Consider the following 21,043-nt stretch of genomic DNA (forward strand, 5'->3'; position numbering starts at 1 on the left):
CATACACGGTATAAGTCACATTCAAACCTAACTTACAGTAGGTACAACTTGATACATACACGGTATAAGCAACATTCAAACCTAACTTACAGTAGGTACAATTTGATACATACACGGTATAAGCAACATTCAAACCTAACTTACAGTAGGTACAACTTGATACATACACGGTATAAGCAACACTGAAACCTAACTTACAGTAGGTATAATTTGATACATACACGGTATAAGTCACATTCAAACCTAACTTACAGTAGGTACAAGCAATATTCAAACTAAACTTACAGTACTTGCATACACAGTACAAACATATATTTGAAGGTAAATGGTAGTAAGATACAAATAAAGAGATTTAGTTGGAGATAACAGGTTATAAGATACAATTAAGGAAATTTAGTTGAAGATACCTTATTGTGAGATATAAATAGAGATATAGTTGATCATATCTGTTTGAAAGATACAAATAATGAGATTTAGTTGAAGATAGCTGATTGTCAAATACAAATAAAGAGATGTAGTTGAACATACCTGGTTGTAACATACAAATAAAGATACTTAATTGAAAACACTTGGTTATACGTTACAAATAAAGAGACGTAGTTGAAGGTATCTGCTTGTACGACAGAAATAAAGAGATTTAGTTGGAGATAACAGTTTGTAAGATAGAAGTAAGGAGATTTAGTTGAAGATACGTGGTTGTAACATACAAATAAAGATATTTAGTTGAAAATAGCTAGTTGTAAGATACGAATAAAATATTTAATTAAAGATACCTGGTTGTAGGATACAAATGAAGAGATTTAGTTGAAGTAACCTGGTTTTAAGATACAAATAAAGAAATTTAATTGAAATAACCTGGTTGTAAGATACAAATAATGATACTTAGTTAAAGATATCTGGTTGTAAGATACAAATAAAGAGATTTAATTGGAGATACCTGGTTGTAACACACAAATAAAGATATTTAGTTGGAGATACCTGGTTGTAACACACAAATAAAGATATTTAGTTGGAGATAACAGGTTGTAAGATACAATTATGGAAATTTAGTTGAAGATTCGTGGTTTTAATATACAAATAAAGAGATTTATTTAAAGATAGCTTGTTGTAGGATACAAATAAAGAGACTTAGTTGAAGATAATTGGTTCTTTAATTACAGACAGTAATTACAAACCAAGACATTCAGGGAAAATTCAGATTGACAAGTGTTATTTTAAAAAATATGTTAAGACTGAGGAAATATCCAAAAATATTCAGAAAATCTAGCGAAAAGATAAGGTTTACTCAGAATGTCTGCTGATTCAGAAAGTACCTACTAAAAATATGGTTTACTTGAGAAAGAACCTACTAAAACATATGGTTGACTCAGGAAGTCTACAGAATGAGGAGGGGTCTGATAAAATATATGATTTACTCCATAAATCTCCAGAACCAGGAAGGCTCTGATAAAAGATATGTTTAACTCAGTATGACTCCACAAGCAGAAGGGATTTGGTAAAAGGCATGGTTGACTCAAGAAATATCCAGAACCAGTATGGGTCTGATAAAATATATGGTGCACTCAAGAAGTCTCCAGAGCCTAAAGGGGTCTCATAAAAGATGTGGTTGACTCAAGAAGTTCTCAGAACCAGTATGGGTCTGATAGAATATATGGTGCACTCAAAAAGTCTCCAGGGCGTTCAGGAATCTTATAAAAGATATGGTTGACTCAAGAAGTCTCCAGAACCAGGAGAAGTATGATACAATATATATTTGACTGTCTCCACAACCAGGAAGGGTCTCTAAAAAGATATGATTGACTCAAGAAGTCTTCAGAACCAGAATGGGTTTGATAAAAGATTTGATATACTGAAGAAATTTTCTGAACCAGGAGGGGTCTGATAAGATATAGTTGACTCAAATAGTTTTCAGAACCAGGAGGGATCTGATAAAAGATATGTTTGACTCAAAAAGTCTCCTGAACCAGGAGGAATCTGATAAAAGATATGTTTGACTCAAGAAGTTTCCTGAACTAGGAGGGATTTGATAAAAGATATGTTTGATTCAAGAAGTTTCCTGAACCAGGAGGGATCTGATAAAAGATATGTTTGACTCAAAAAGTCTCCTGAACCAGGAGGAATCTGATAAAAGATATGTTTGACTCAAGAAGCTTCCTGAACTAGGAGGGATTTGATAAAAGATATGTTTGATTCAAGAAGTTTCCTGAACCAAGAGGGATATGATAAAAGATATGTTTCATTCAAGAAGTTTCCTCATCAAGATGCCACCTGCTGAAATAAAATAATTTTTCAAGATAATTAATTTTCTCTTATCATCCACATTAGAAATTCGATATCTTAGGCACTTTGTTCTCTTTGCAATTTCCCTTCAGGGTGAATGAGTTTGTGTTTGAACCACGTATTTGATTTCACAGAAGTTAAGATTCAGTTATATGAATTAAGACAATTATAAAGTTTTGAGATTCGCTCAGATCGAATTTAAGGAATTTGAGGCTTTTCTTTATTCTCAATACGACTAGGCTGAAATTTACGTGAACTTATGGTTATTTTTATTTGTTTGATACGTAACAAGGTTCTATTCATGTAAGTAACTTCATTATGCGAATTGAGAATTTCCTCTTTTACTACAACATCTCCACAAATACATAAACCAAGTTTGAGTGATTTTTTTAGTTTTATCTATTATATTTTAATGTTTACTAATACATACATCAAATATGAGTGATTTTCTGAGTTTTATCTACTATATTTCAATGTTTACCAATACATACACCTAGTTTGATCATTTTCTGAGTTTTATCTACTATATTTCAACGTTTACCAATACATACACCTAGTTTGATCATTTTCTGAGTTTTATCTACTATATTTCAATGTTTACCAATACATACACCTAGTTTGAGTAATTTTCTGAGTTTTATCTACTATATTTCAATGTTTATCAATACATAAACCAAGTTTGAGTGATTTTCTAAGCTTTATCAACTATATTTCAATGTTTACCAATACATACACCTAGTTTGAGTGATTTTCTGAGTTTTATCTGCTATATTTCAATGTTTACCAATACATACACCTAGTTTGAGTAATTTTCTGAGTTTTATCTACTATATTTCAACATTTATCTTGCACTTCAATTTTATTCCTGGGCTTCCTCCGGCAACACATTTCTCTTTCAGTTGTGTCTTGTATTCGACTTATATTTACCATACTCTTAAAGCATGTAGGCTGGGAGGTTTCGTGTTCTTGTGTATTCATGTAGGTTGGGACGTTTTGGGTTCTGGAACTACTATTTCATTCATTCATTCAGTATTTGTTACGTTTTTTGTAATTAATTTTAAAGATTTCGTTCTTTTTCTTCACTTACATTCAAAACTTAGTAGCAGCGATCTCACCTACTGATTTTATTCGACTGAACTCACAAGAAATCCAGAGAACAGAAGAATAACAGTAGACTAGAGAGAGTATCATCTATAGAACTAGAGAAAACAGGTGACTGGAATATCATCTATAGAACTACATATAATAGTAAATTAGAGTGTCGTCTACAGAACTAAACATAACAGTAGGCTAGAGTATTGTCTACAGAACTAAACGTAACAGTAGACTAGAGTATCGTCTACAGAACTAAACATAACAGTAGGCTAGAGTATTGTCTACAGAACTAAACATAACAGTAGACTAGAGTATTGTCTACAGAACTAAACGTAACAGTAGACTAGAGTATCGTCTACAGAACTAAACATAACAGTAGGCTAGAGTATCGTCTACAGAACTAAACATAACAGTAGGCTAGAGTATTGTCTACAGAACTAAACATAACAGTAGACTAGAGTATTGTCTACAGAACTAAACATAACAGTAGACTAGAGTATTGTCTACAGAACTAAACATAACAGTAGACAAGAGTATTGTCTACAGAACTAGACAAAACAGTGGACTAGAGTGTTGTGTACAGAAATAAACATAACAGTAGACTAGAGTATTGTCTACAGAACTAAACATAACAGTAGACTAGAGTATTGTCTACAGAACTAGACATAACAGTAGACTAGAGTATTGTCTATGGAGCTAGACATAATTTGTTTTACTCTTATTGAGCTCTTATCACATACGGTGCCCTGCATTTACTGAATAAACTTTCTGACGCTTCCAGTGGGATAACGGTAAGTATTTGGAGTTACAACACTGAAATCAAGGTTTGATTCCCCCTGGTGGATATAGCTGATAGATCCTAAATGGCTTTGTTATAACAGAATACACACGTGTCACTGTCTCGTCATATAGTTTGTAAGATTCGATATGTATTTATAAACTAACATATAACTAAATAAAATGACAACTATACATAATTCATCGCTATACAAATCTTCATACAATATGTTATCATAAAACAACGAAACACAGAAAGATGCGTTATTTGATTTCTATTTTACCGACTACATCGAACATGTTTTTATTGTTACACTGTTCTTCACTTCTAAATTATTCACATTTCGTATTCATCTGCTTGAGTAATTCTACTTCATTGGGTGCAGATTTTATTTAGAATTTTATGAAAAGTTCTTACAAAACACGAGATCTTGATAAAAGTAAGCGTAACACCTGTCGAAAATAGACCAACATTTCGAAACAAAATTCGTCAAATTCAAAATGATATCACTGAATTTGTTATCTATGTTCAAAGAGTTTAATGGACAGAATTTGTTGAAGGTAACTTATGCTTTTGTGCCATATCCTCCATACATGTTTTGTTGTTTGTTTTGAATTTCGCGCAAAACTACACGAGGGTTATCTGCGCTAGCTATCCCTAATTTAGCAGTGTAAGACTAGAAGGAAGGCAGCTAGTCATCACCACCCACCGCCAACTCTTGGGCTACTCTTTTACCAACGAATAGTGGGATTGACCTTCATATTATAACGTCCCCACGGCTGAAAGAGCAAGCATGTTTAGTGTGACGGGGACTCTAACCTGCGACTCTCGGATTACGAGTCGAGTGCCTTAACCATCTGGCCATGCCGGGCCCTCTTCATGTTTACCCGTTCTTGTTAATGACATCGTTGTAACGTGTGCTCCATGTCATGAAATCTTCCTTGATGTTTAATTACAGCATGAAAGCTCCTAATTTAGTGAGCATTTTTACTTTGTAAGTTATTTTATGTTATTTTTCAATTCTTAAACAACTTTTTCAACGTTTTACTGAGTCCTCAATTTTATTGAGTTTCAGTATCATTTCTAGTCGCTTATGTTTATTTATATTACCAGCTTTCTACTTGGTAAACGTTTTCTTAGTCCTTGTGCAAATGTTGTGGCGGCTCGCGTGACATCTAAGACGGTGATCCATGCAGTTCATAACTTAATCCGTGTTGACGAGAAAACCCGCTTGTAGAGAACAATAAATATGTAAATACGGTTGGTATGGGTAGAGAAAGTTCTACATAGAAGAGAGAACAACGTTTCGACCTTCTTCGGTCATCGTCAGGTTCATAAAGAAAGAAAGATGTAACTGACCGTTAGCTGACCACATGTTTGAAGGGGGTTGTGTAACTGAGTGTAGGAATGTAGAGGGCATGCTCAGATGTTTGATTATATTTATTAATATAGGTATAAAGGTTTTCTTTTGTATTGGTTAATTTTGGGCTTGTGTTGTTGTATAAGTAAGGCTTCTTTAATTTTACGTTTGTTTATGTTTGTTTCTTTATTTAGTATTTGAGTGTTTTCTATGGTTATGTTGTGTTTATTTGATTTGCAGTGTTCGAAAACGTGTGAAGGTGACTTTTTGTGCTTTTTGAATCTGGTTTCCATTTTTCTACTTGTTTCTCCAATATAGAAGTCGTGGCAGTTATCACATTGTATTTTATAAATATTGTTTGTGTGGTGTTTGCATATTTATAGTTCCTAACTTAGTTTTGATAGTTGAACTTAGTATTAAATGCTTGGGTATAAATGGCCCTGCGGTCGGGAGGGAAACATGTATACAGAGAGAGAGCGTAATAGTCGTTTGATTGTTGTTTGTATTAAATATATTAATATAAGTAAAAGTGCAAATATAAATCAACCCAAAACACGGTTTAAATTTAGAACTACTTAACAAAAGTTCCAATCTACGGAATGAAAGTTTGATGAGTTTGAGTCTGTAAAGTTTTTTCATGTGTTTAATTTATTTAAGTACCGTAGAAACCGTATTTTTCTGTTATTGGATCAACATAAAGTTATCTGTTCACGTTATTTTGTGCCTCGGTAACATGAAAGACAGTTTTAATTTTGTGTTATATTATCTTGTTTATAATTATGTCGGATTAATTTCTAATGGATTATTTTCAAAAGAAAGCTCTGAATAACGCGATCAGGTTTTCCTAAGAATCATTTCAAATTCTGTTTTCTCTTTCACGCTTTTGAAAAATATTGTGAAACGATACATTTTAATAGCGAAATGTTTCTTCGTGACTCTGATAATCCTGTTATGATTACACAGATGTTGCATCTTGCAATTTCGAAAACTTGGCTCATTGCCAATATTCATCTGTTTATTCACGTAGATACTCGTTTGGTCGCTGAAACCAAGCGTGAGGTTTGGAAAGTCTACCCTTCTTGCGCATCTCCTGGTTTTTGAGTTTTGTTGTTTTATATCTTCTGAACGAGCTCGAACTTTTCTGGGTAAACGCTAAGAGTCGCGGACTTCGTTAGGATCGCTAATACCTCTCAAGAGTGTTGTGTGTCCAGAAACTGGGGAATATCAGGGCAGACGTTGCAACAAGCGGTAATTACTGCAGGTTCAAGAGCGAGTATTGTTCGATCGGCGAGGTTGCTGTGGATACCGTAAGGCGGCTCGGTCAACTCGAATACAGACGAGATACTTGCATTCTAGATCTAATGCTTCTAACGCTAAACAATCTACCACACCGAAAAGAAATGGTTCCACCTCACCACTTAAGACTCGTTCAGGTTATTTTCAGTTTACTTGTGTTATATGTCACCGCTTTACCTTCTGTCGTAAAGATTGGTAAGTGATTATTTTCATTTATTCTTCTAGAAATAGTAGCTTCAGGTCTTCCATATTTATTGCATTATCGCAAAATGGTTTATAATTATTCATGAGTGTTAATGTTTTATGAAGTTACTCACCATTCTTACGCGTCTGACAAAACATTTAAAGTAAAATAACATCTTTATAACAAAGAATCATTCTATCGTCTATATATAACAAAGAATTATTATACCTTCCTTATAACAAAGATTCATTCTATCGTCTATATATAACAAAAGTATTATTATATCGGCTATATAACAAAGTAATATTATATCTTCTTTATAACAAAGAATCATTCTACCGTCTATATATAACAAATTATTATATTATCTGTATAATAAAAACTCATTCTATCGTCTATATATAACAAAGTATTATTATATCTCCTTTATAACAAAGAATCATTCTATCGTCAATATATAATAAAACATTATTATATCTCCTTTATGACAAAGAATCATTCTATCGTCAATATATAACAAACTATTATATCTTCTTTGTGACAAAGAATCATTTTATTGTCTGTTTATAACAGTATTATTATGCTTTCTTTATAGCAAAAAGTAATTCGTTTACATGTAATAAAGTATTATTATATATTCTTTAAAACAAAGAATCATTCTATCGTCTATATATAACAAAGTATTATTCATCTTTTTCATAACAAAGAATCATTCTACCGTCTGTATATAACAAAGTACATTATACCTTCTTTATAACAAAGAATCATTCTATTGTCTATATATATATATATATAAAATTATTATTATATATGCAAAAAAACGGCTCATTTGGGTTGAGAAAATATTTTACGATGACCGAAGAAGGTCGAAACGTTGTTCGCTCTTCTATGTAAAATATTTTACGATGACCGAAGAAGGTCGAAACGTTGTTCGCTCTTCTATGTAAAATATTTTCTCAACCCAAATGAGCCGTTTTTTTGCATGTATATTTCTCTAGAAGTGGGTTTTCTCGACATCACTGAAAGTATTATTATACCTTCTTTATAACAAAGAATCATTCTATTGTCCATATATATATATATAACAAAGTATTATTATACCTTCTTTATAACAAAGAATCATTCTATTGTCCATATATATATATATATAAAAGTATTATTATACCTTCTTTATAACAAAGAATCATTCTATTGTCCATATCTATATATATAACAAAGTATTATTATACCTTCTTTATAACAAAGAATCATTCTATTGTCCATATATATATATATAACAAAGTATTATTATACCTTCTTTATAACAAAGAATCATTCTATTGTCCATATATATATATATATATATAACAAAGTATTATTATACCTTCTTTATAACAAAGAATCATTCTATTGTCCATATATATATATATATTATTATACAAAGTATTATTATACCTTCTTTATAACAAAGAATCATTCTATTGTCCATATATATATATATAACAAAGTATTATTATACCTTCTTTATAACAAAGAATCATTCTATTGTCCATATATATATATATAACAAAGTATTATTATACCTTCTTTATAACAAAGAATCATTCTATTGTCCATATATATATATATATAACAAAGTATTATTATACCTTCTTTATAACAAAGAATCATTCTATTGTCCATATATATATATATATAACAAAGTATTATTATACCTTCTTTATAACAAAGAATCATTCTATTGTCCATATATATATATATATAAAAGTATTATTATACCTTCTTTATAACAAAGAATCATTCTATTGTCCATATATATATCTATATATATAACAAAGTATTATTATACCTTCTTTATAACAAAGAATCATTCTATTGTCCATATATATATCTATATATATAACAAAGTATTATTATACCTTCTTTATAACAAAGATTCATTCTATCGTCTATACATAACAAAGTATTATTATATCGTCTATATAACAAAGTAATATTATATCTTCTTCATAACAAAGAGTCATTCTACCGTCTATATATAACAAAGAGTCATTCTACCGTCTATATATGCCTTCTTTATAACAAAGAATCATTCTATCGTCTATACATAACAAAGTATTATTATATCTCCTTTATGACAAAGAATCATTCTACCGTCAATATATAATAAAATATAATTATACCTTCTTTATCACAAAGAATCATTCTATTGTCTATTGATAACAAAGTATTATTATACTTTCTTTAGAGCAAATAATCATTCGTCTATATCTAATAAAATATCATTATATCTTCTTTGAAACAAAGAATCATTATATCGTCTATATATAACCAAGTATTATATTTCCTTTATAACAAAGAACAATTCTATTGTCTCTACATAATAAAATATTATTATATTTTCTTTATAAAACAGAATCATTCTACCGTCTGTATATAACAAAGTACTTTATACCTCATATGTAACAAAGACTCATTCAACCGTCTACATATATAACAAAGTACTTTATACCTTCTTTATAACAATCATTCTATCATCTATATATAATAAAGGATTATTATATCTTCTTTAAAACAATCATTCTATCGTCTATATATAACAGTATTATATATTTTTATAACAAAGAATCATTCCATCGTCTATATATAACAGTATTATATATTTTTATAACAAAGAATCATTCTATCGTCTATATATAACAGTATTATATATTTTTATAACAAATAATCATCCTATCGTCTATATATATATATATATATAACAAAATATTATTATATCTTCTTTATAACAAAGAATCATTTATTTTGAATTTCGCGCAAAACTACTCGAGGACTATCTGCGCTAGCCGTTCCTAATTATGCAGTGTAAGACTAGAGGGAAGACAAGTAATCATTACCACCTACCGCCAACTCTTTGGCTACTGTTTTGTTCATATATAACACTAATAATATCCGAATTAAGGGACAGAAATAAGAATTTTGACAGGGTTAGCCTTTGGAATGTGTTTCCTTCGAATGTTGGTGACGCAGTAAAAATAAAATAGTTTATGATAAACCTTCATACCAATATGAATGATAAGGGTCGACAGTTAAGATAAACCTTCATACCAATAGGAATGATAAGGGTCGACAGTTAAAATAAACCTTCATACCAATATGAATGATAAGGGTCGACAGTTTACGATAAACCTTCATACCAATATGAATGATAAGGGTCGACAGCTAAGATAAACCTTCATACCAATATGAATGATAATGGTCGACAGTTAAGATAAACCTTCATACCAATATGAATGATAATGGTCGACAGTTAAGATAAACCTTCATACCAATATGAATGATAAGAGTCGACAGTTACGATAACCCTTCATACCAATATGAATGATAAGGGTCTACAGTTAAGATAAACCTTCATACCAATATGAATGATAAGGGTCGACAGTTAAGATAAACCTTCATAACAGTATGAATGATAAGGGTCGACAGTTTACGATAAACCTTCATACCAATATGAATGATAATGGTCGACAGTTAAGATAAACCTTCATACCAATATGAATGATAAGGGTCGACAGTTAAAATAAACCTTCATACCAATATGAATGATAAGGGTCGACAGTTAAGACAAACCTTCATACCAATATGAATGATAAGGGTCGACAGTTAAGATAAACCTTCATACCAATATGAATGATAAGGGCTAACTTTGAGTTATTATATGTAGTTTAAATTTGTTTATTTTAGAGGATCCAACAACCGAGTAAAACCAACATGTCACCATGTTCTACCAAAGTTATGTGATATAAAAGAAACGTAGTATTCTATCATCTGTATAACAAAGTAGTGCTTTGTAGAATATAGAGTTAAGTATATTCTATCGTTCGCATAACAAATTTCGCTATTTCGATCATATAGTAAAAAATATTCTATCCGCTGTATAACAAATTATTGCTCTATAGACTATATAATAGAGAATATTCAATCGGCTGAATAGTAAAGTAGTGCTCTGTATACTATATATTAAAGAATATTCCATTGGCTGTATAACAGAGTACTGTTCCATAGACTATATAGCAAAGAATGTTCTATCGGCTGTATAACAAAGTAATGGTCTGTAGACTATACTAAATAATATTCTATTGGCTCTGTAAGCATTGTTGCTCTATACACTATTTAGTGAACAATATTCTATCGGCTATAGAACAAGGTAGTGCTCTATAGACTAAATAGCAAACAATATTGCTTCGACTGTGTAACAAATTACTGTTCTATAGACTATATAGTGAAGAATATTACATCGACTGCATAGACCACACAGTGGAGAATATTCTATCGGCTGTATGACAAAGTAATGATCTGTAGACTATAGTAGAGAATATTCTATCGGCTGTATAACAAAGTAATGATCTGTAGACTATAGTAGAGAATATTCTATCGGCTGTATGACAAAGTAATGATCTGTAGACTATAGTAGAGAATATTCTATCGGCTGTATAACAAAGTAATGATCTGTAGACTATAGTAGAGAATATTCTATCGGCTGTATGACAAAGTAATGATCTGTAGACTATAGTAGAGAATATTCTATCGGCTGTATGACAAAGTAATAATCTGTAGACTATAGTAGTGAATATGCTATCGGCTGTATAACAAAGTAATGATCTGTAGACTATATAGTAAAAATATTCCATTAGCTGTATGACGAAGTAGTGCTCAATAAACTCTATAGTGCAGAATATTCTATCGGCTGTATAACAAAGTAGTGCACTACAAACCCTATGTTGTATCATAAGCCTTCTTAATGCTATAGAATATTTATACAAGATGTTGTCGTTTGAGAAAGGCTTCTTTGCTTGACGTTTCAAGTCGAATCAGGTGGTCCGTGGTGGAGTGCTGTCGTCGAAACCCACACTGGTTGGGCGAGAGGAGGTTGTTTGATTCGAGGAACCAAACAAGACGAGCATTAACCATCCTCTCTAAGGTCTTACAGAGACAGCTCGTGAAAGCAATTGGACGGTAGTTTGAAGGAATCTTGGGATCTTTCCCAGGCTTAGAGAAAGGTAAGATAACTGCCTGGCGCCAGGCATTAGGAAGAACATTCTCCTTCCAGATCCAGTTAAAAACAATCAGAAGAATAGCAAGAGAAGCAGGAGATAGATGGCACAGCATTTCATAGTGTATATCATCAGGTCCAACTGATGTACTGCTAGACCTATGAAGGGCCAATGTGAGTTCCACCAGACAAAAGGGATGATTATAGTCACAGAGACAATCAGCTCAAAAGGAAAGAGGTGATCGCTCTGCCTGAGTATTGATGGCTAAGAAGGTGGAGGAAGAAGCAGAAGTGCTGGATACCCGGCAAAAGCTTCCACCTAGAGTATCAGCGATGCTCTGGGTATCACCTACTTCCTGGACATCAGAGAGCAAGATTGAGAGGGGGACAGAGTTACACTGCCCACTGACCTTTCGAAGCTTGTCCCATATGACTTTGGAACTGGTGGTAGAAGATATGCCAGTTGTGAACTTAATCCAAGATTCCTTCTAGCTTTGACGTCTTACTCACCGAGCATGCACACGGGCTCGCTGGAAAGTTATGCAGTTCGAGAGTGTAAGATATCTACGGAAAGTATCCCAGGCCCGTTTTTGAGTCTTTCGTGCCATGTAGCAGGCAGGATTCCACCACGGACGAGGATATAGTGGAAAACGTGTCGAGGTTTTTGGAATACACTGAGCAGCTGGTTTTTCTAATACAGTCAGTTACTGCTGCCACATAGCCATCTATTGATGGCTTAGAGACGATGGCAGGATCAAGTTCTGTGAGAGCAGTGAAAGAGGGCCAGTTTGCTTGACCCAACTTCAACCGAGGCAGGCGGGTTGGGTGGTAGTGACCACGGCCAGCCTCTCTCAAAATTATAGGAAAATGATCACTGCCTTGTGGATTACTGTCAACCCTCCTTGGAAAATGGGAGAATAATGAAGGGGAGCAAACTGAGAGATCAATAGCAGGGAACGACATGACGTCTTCAAGTGACCAAACCTCTGACACTGGAAACATCGGAGAGGGTTTGGAATGATTGGCTGTACCATGCAATTAAGATAACCTGCCTTGAAGGTGGCAGGTGGATGTGGTGATGTAAATATCAAAACAAGGATATTGGTTGACAGTGTAACTCCATCTTTGCGAGTAGAGATACGCCTCACTGCAGAAACTCCTTGGATGGAGAAACCAGTGAGAATCTCTGGTTCTTCAAATATCTTTCAACAATAAATCATCGTGATGAATTCAAAGTAGTATGAGGTGTAACCTCATAGGTATATCTCCAATCACCTTTGAATGCAAGAGGAGTTCACTTTGTTGAGATGTAGATGTTTCCACCAATATGTCACCAGATCGAAGTTTATTTACTGACTTTAGAGAGCCAGCAAGTCCCTCTAGTCCCTTCTGAATGAAAAAGGGAGACATTTACCCTAAAGGTTTGTCTGAAAGACAATGTAGTATAAGAAAACGAGGTGCAGGTGGTACAGATGTTGTAGTTTGCTGCTAAGAATCTTGACGACGTGATAGTTTACCTATGGACTGTTTCTTCACTATTGTATTTAAGTTTTTGTTTAAATGAATCATAATAAAACGGTAAGTTTCGGTGCCCACTGACCCCACCCACCATGGAGCCCTATGAGGGGACGCACTACAATGTCAAACAAGGACACTACAGCAATGCCATGGTTTTCTTAGCACTATACCCAAACACCAGCATCAGATACAATGTCCACAACACCTGTTGAGAACACTCAACACTGATACTTGGTTGACTCTAGCCCAACTGGACCAGGCGATTGACTCTAGGGGGCCACCCCAAGGAATTTAAGGCCAAAGTGGTGTGTTAAGGTTGGACCAATCAACTACCAGGATTCTCTCCTCCCCTTCACTGTTCGCAACGCACGGCAAACATGAGGGTAGATGTTTAGATCCCAGAGGAGATAAACTGCAAGAACAGAACCTTCCCTGTGAAGTCCCCTCATAGAGGAAAGAATATTCTATCGGTTGTGTAATGAAGTTGTATTCTATAAGCTATATAGTAAAGAACATGATGTGAGCTGTAATAAAAATTAGTGCTCTATGTGGTATATAATACACAATATTTTATTGGTAGTGTAATAAAGTAGAGCTCTATATTCTCTACAGTAAATAACATTCTATCTTCTCTATAATAAAATAGTTTTTTGTTGTCCATAGAAGAAGGTAATAGTCCATCAGCAATGTAACAATGTGGTACTCCATTGAGTGTTGGCTTAACCATTTCACAAGATGACTAAAAATGGCGGAAGCAGCGAGATCAGACAAATGAAAAATCAATGTGTTCTACTCTTTATACTGAAGAACAGAAGTATATATAGTCAATTAACTATGTTCATCATTCGTTTAAATTTATTTTTAATATATATAAGAAACGTAATTTCATCCGACTTTTATTGGTTACTATTTGGTCTTTTGTCTTATAGTTTAACGTACAACACTCTATCTGTACCACAACTTACAACACTGTCTATAGTTTAACGTACAACAGAGTTTACTCTTGAACGTACAACACTCTGCAGCTAGACGTAAAACATTGTCTGTAATTTAACGTCCAATACTCTTAGTTTATAGTACAGTACTCTGCTTGTACTATAACTTACAACACTGTCTGTAGTTTAACGTACGACACTCTGTTTCGAGTGTATTGTACAGCACGCTATCTGTAGTTGAACGTACAATAATACTCTGTCTGTACTATAACAGGCAACATTGTCGGTAGTTCAACGTACAACACTATCTGTATTTTAACATGCAACACATTCTGTAATGGTCATGCTCACACAGTGTCAAATGTTTTTCCTTCGACAGTTTCTTTATTGTTGTTCTGTTCTCTGCAACTAAGACTCAACTATTCACTGTAGTGTGAAGAATAAAGTGAAGTGTAACATTAATGAATGATCATAACACACTCAAGAGTTTACTAGACAGAGAATAAAGTGAAGTGTTACATTAATCAATGATTATAACACACTCAAAACTTTACTTGATAGAAAATAAAGTGAAGTGTTACATTAATGAATGATCATAACACACTCAAGAGTTTACTAGTCACAGTGTAAAGTGAAGTGAAGTATAACACACTCAAGTTTACTATTAACGACATTAACGTGTTCATAACACACTCAAGAGTTTACTAGACAGAGAATAAAATGAAGTGTTACATTAATGAGCGATCATAACACACTCAAGAGTTTACTAGTCACAGTGTAAAGTGAAGTGTTAGATTAATGAATGATCATAACACACTCAAGAGTTTACTAGACAGAGAATAAAATGAAGTGTTACATTAATGAGTGAGCATAACACACTCAAGAGTTTACTAGACAGAGAATAAATTGAAGTGTTACATTAATGAATGATCATATCACACATTTAAGAGGTTACTAGACAGAGAATAAAATGAAGTGTTACATTAATGAGTCATCATAACACACTCAATAATTTGCTAGACAGAGAATAAAGTGAACTGTTACATTAATGAGTGTTCATAATACACTTCAAGAGTTTACTGGACAGAGAATAAAGTAAAGTGTTACATTAATGAATGATCATAACACACTCAAGAGTTTACTAGACAGAGAATAAAGTGAAGTTTTACATTAATGAGTAATCATAACACACTCAAGAGTTTACTAGACAGAGAATAAAGTGAAGTGTCATATTAATGAATGATCAGAACACACTCAAGAGTTTACTAGACAGAGAATAAAGTGAAGTGTTGCGTTAATGAGTGATCATAATACACTTCAAGAGTTTACAAAACGGAGAATAAAATGAAGTGTTAGATTAATGAGTCATTATAACACACTCAAGAATTTACTAGACAGAGAATAAAGTGAAGTGTTACATTAATGAGTGATCATAACACACTCAAGAGTTTACTGGACACAGAATAAAGTAAACTGTAACAATAATGAATGATCATAAGACACTAAAGAGTTTACTAGACAGAGAATAAAATGAAGTGTTACATTAATGAGCGATTATAACACACTCAAGAGTTTAGTAGACACAGAATAAAGTAAACTGTAACATTAATGAATGATCATAACACACTCAAGAGTTTACTAGACAGAGAATAAAGTGAAGTGTTACATTAATGAGTGATGAGGACACACTCAAGAGTTTACTAGACTGAGAATAAAGTGAACTGTTACATTAATGAATGATCTTAACACACTCAAGAGTTTACTAGACACAAAATAAAGTGAACTGTAACAATAATGTATGATCATAAGACACTAAAGAGTTTACTAGACAGAGAATAAAATGAAGTGTTACATAAATGAGCGTTCATAACACACTCAAGAGTTTAGTAGACACAGAATAAAGTAAACTGTAACATTAATGAGTGAGCATAACACACTCAAGAGTTTACCAGATAGAGAATAAAGTGAAGTGCCACAATAATTAATGACCGTAACACACTGAAGAGTTTACTAGACACAGAGTAAAGTGAAGTGTTACATTAATGAATGATCATAACACACTCAGGACTTTACTTGATAGAAAATGAAGTGAAGTGTTACATCAATGAATGATCATAACACACTTAAGAGTTTGCTAAACAGAGAAAATTATGAAGTGTTACATTAATGAGTCGTTATAACACACTAAAAACTTTACTTGATAGAAAATAAAGTGAAATTTTACATTAATAAATGATCATAACACATTCAAAAGCTTAGTAGACCGAGAATAAAGTGAAGTGTTCCATTAATGAGTGATCACAACACACTCAAGAGTTTACTAGACACAGAATAAAGTAAACTGTAACAATAATGAATGATCACAAGACACTCAAGAGTTTACTAGACAGAGAATAAAATGAAGTGTTACATTAATGAGTGAGCATAACACACTCAAGAGTTTACTAGACAGAGAATAAAATGAAGTGTTAGATTAATGAGTCATTATAACACACTCAAGAATTTAATAGACAGATAATAAAGTGAAGTGTTACATTAATGAATGATCATAACACACTCAAGACTTTACTTGATAGAAAATAAAGTGAAGTGTTACATTAATAAGTGATTATAACACACTCAAGAGTTTACTAGACAGAGAATAAAGTAAACTATAACATTAATGAATGATCATAAGACACTAAAGAGTTTACTAGACACAGAATAAAGTAAACTAACAATAATGAGTGATCATAAGACACTAAAGAGTTTACTAAACAGAGAATAAAATTAAGTGCTACATTAATGATTGATCATAACACAGTCAAGAGTTTACTGGACAGAGAATAAAATGAAGTGTTACATTAATGAGTGAGCATAACACACTCAAGAGTTTACTAAACAGAGAATAAAGTGAAGTGTTACATTAATGAGTGATCATAATACACTTCAAGAGTTTACTAGACAGAGAATAAAATGAAGTGTTACATTAATGAGTGCTGATGACACACTCAAGAGTTTACTAGATAGAGAATAAAGTGAAGTTTCACAATAATTAATGACCATAACACACTCAATAGTTCACTAGACAGAGAGTAAAGTGAAGTGTTACATCAATGATTGAACATAACACACTCAAAACTTTTCTTGATAGAAAATAATGTGAAGTGTTACAATTATTAATGACCATAACACCTTCAAGAGTTTACAAGACAGAGAATAAAGTGAAGTGTTACATTAATAAATGATCATAACACACTCAAGAGTTTACTTGACAGAAAATAAAGTGAAGTGTTACATTAATTAGTGATTATAACGCACTCAAGAATTTACTAGATAGAGAGTAAAGTGAAGTGTCCCAATAATTAATGAACATAACACACTTAAGTGTTTAGTAGACACAGAGTAAAGTGAAGTGTTACATTAATTAATGACAATAACACACTCAAGAGTTTACTAGACAGAGAATAAAGTGAAGTGTCACATTAATTAATGACAATAACACACTCAAGAGTTTACTAGACAGAGAATAAAGTGAAGAGTTACATTAATGAGTGATCCTGACACATGTAGCCTGGTGACATTAGTCAGTGGTCTTAACTCAGTACATAGTGAAAAATGTTTGTAAATATAAATATGTAATATGCCGTATAGTATGCGATGAAAATCAAGACATCAGATCACAAATATCTGAATCAGAAGTGAACATTTAAATTTTCCGTGTCTTTGAAGCAAACACAAAATTAAAACATAATACTTAACACAATAATTCCATTTAGTAATTAACACTACAGTTCACTATGGTACGTAACGTCCCTAATTAACACTACAGTTCACTATGATAAATAACGTTACTAATTAACACTACAGTTCACTATGGTAAGTAACGTCATAAATTAACACCACAGTTCACTATGTTAAGTAACGTCACTATTTAACACTACAGTTCACTATGGTAAGTAACGTCACTAATTAACAGTACAGTACACTATGGTAAGTAACGTCACTAATTAACACTACAGTTCACTATGGTAAGTGACGTCACTAATTAACACTACAGTTCACTATGGTAAGTAACGTTACCAATTAACACTACAGTTCACTTTGGTAAGTAACGTCACTAATTAACACTACAGTTCACTATAGTAAGTAATGTCACTAATTAACACTGCAGTTCACTATGGTACGTAACGTCCCTAATTAACACTACAGTTCACTTTGGTAAGTAACGTCACTAATTATCACTGCAGTTCACTATGGTAAGTAACGTTACCAATTAACACTACAGTACACTATGGTAAGTGACGTCACTAATTAACAGTACAGTTCACTATGGTAAGTAACGACACTAATTAATAGCACAGTTCACTATGGTAAGTAACGTCACTAATTAATACTACGGTTCACTATGGTAAGTAACGCACTAATTAACACTACAGTTCACTATAGTAAGTAACGTCACTAATTAACAGAACAGTTCACTATGGTAAGTAACGTCACTAATTAACACAACAGTTCACTTTGGTAATTAACGTTACTAATTAACACTACAGTTCACTATGGTAAGTAACGTCACTAATTAACACTACAGTTCAGTTTTGTAAGTGACGTCACTAATTAACACTACAGTTCACTATGGGAAGTAACGTTACCAATTAACACTACAGTTCACTATGGTAAGTAACGTCACTAATTAACAGTACAGTTCACTATGGTAAGTGACGTCACTAATTAACACTACAGTTCACTATGGTAAGTAACGTTACCAATTAACACTACAGTTCACTTTGGTAAGTAACGTCACTAATTAACACTACAGTTCACTATGGTAAGTAACGTTACCAATTAACACTGCAGTTCACTTTGGTAAGTAACGTTACCAATTAACACTACAGTTCACTTTGGTAAGTAACGTCACTAATTATCACTACAGTTCACTATGGTAAGTAACGTTACCAATTAACACTACAGTTCACTATGGTAAGTAAAGTCACTAATAAACAGCACAGTTCACTATGGTAAGTAACGTCACTAATTAACAGCACAGTTAACTATGGTAAGTAACGTCACTAATTAACACTACAGTACACTATGGTAAGTAACGTCACTAATTAACACTACAGTACACTATGGTAAGTAACGTCACTAATTAACACTACAGTTCACTATGGTAAGTAACGTCACCAATTAACACTACAGTTCACTATGGTAAGTAACGTCACTAATTAACAGTACAGTTCACTATGGTAAGTAACGTCACTAATTAACAGTACAGTTCACTATGGTAAGTAACGTCACTAATTAACACTACAGTTCACTATGGTAAGTAACGTCACTAATTAACACTACAGTTCACTATGGTAAGTAACGTCACTAATTAACACTACAGTTCACTATGGTAAGTAACGTCACTAATTAACACTACAGTTCACTATGGTAAGTAACGTCACTAATTATCACTACAATTCACTGTGGTAAGTAACGTCACTAATTAACACTACAGTTCACTATGGTAAGTAACGTCACTAATTAACACTACAGTTCACTATGGTAAGTAACGTCACTAATTATCACTACAGTTCACTATGGTAAGTAACGTCACTAATTAACACTACAGTTCACTTTGGTAAGTAACGTCACTAATTAACACTACAGTTCACTATGGTAAGTAACGTCACTAATTAACACTACAGTTCACTATGGTAAGTAACGTCACTAATTAACACTACAGTTCACTATGGTAAGTAACGTCACTAATTAACACTACAGTTCACTATGGTAAGTAACGTCACTAATTAACACTACAGTTCACTATGGTAAGTAACGTCACTAATTAACAGAACAGTTCACTATGGTAAGTAACGTCACTAATTAACACTACAGTTCACTATGGTAAGTAACGTCACTAATTAACACTACAGTTCACTATGGTAAGTAACGTCACTAATTATCACTACAATTCACCAATTCACTGTGGTAAGTAACGTCACTAATTAACAGTACAGTTCACTATGGTAAGTAACGTCACTAATTAACAGCACGGTTCACTATGGTAAGTAACGTCACTAATTAACAGCACAGTTCACTATGGTAAGTAACGTCACTAATTAATACTACAGTTCACTATGGTAAGTAACGGTACTATTTAACACTACAGTTCACTATGGTAAGTAACGTCACTAATTAACAGCACAGTTAACTATGGTAAATAACGTCACTAATTAACACTACAGTTCACTATGGCAAGTAACGTCATAAATTAACACTACAGTACACTATGGTAAGTAACGTCACTAATTAACACTACAGTACACTATGGTAAGTAACGTCACTAATTAACACTACAGTTCACTATGGTAAGTAACGTCACTAATTATCACTACAATTCACCAATTCACTGTGGTAAGTAACGTCACTAATTAACAGTACAGTTCACTATGGCAAGTAACGTCACTAATTAACAGCACGGTTCACTATGGTAAGTAACGTCACTAATTAACAGCACAGTTCACTATGGTAAGTAACGGTACTATTTAACACTACAGTTCACTATGGTAAGTAACGTTACTAATTAACAGAACAGTTC

General features: G+C 32.8%; 1 protein-coding gene across 1 annotated transcript in view; it reads left to right on the top strand.

The window, feature by feature from the left end:
* The window catches only part of LOC143251258 (glutamate receptor ionotropic, kainate 2-like), a 427,216-nt gene that overhangs the window by 20,629 nt on the left and 385,544 nt on the right, over positions 1–21,043 (top strand). The window contains exon 2 of the mRNA XM_076502702.1: positions 6,541–7,004. Within this exon, the coding sequence (XP_076358817.1) occupies positions 6,875–7,004 (130 nt within the window). The 5' untranslated portion in view covers positions 6,541–6,874. The remainder of the gene's footprint in view (positions 1–6,540; positions 7,005–21,043) is intronic.

This window comes from Tachypleus tridentatus, chromosome 5 (assembly GCF_004210375.1).
Source record: "Tachypleus tridentatus isolate NWPU-2018 chromosome 5, ASM421037v1, whole genome shotgun sequence".
NCBI lineage: Eukaryota > Metazoa > Arthropoda > Merostomata > Xiphosura > Limulidae > Tachypleus > Tachypleus tridentatus.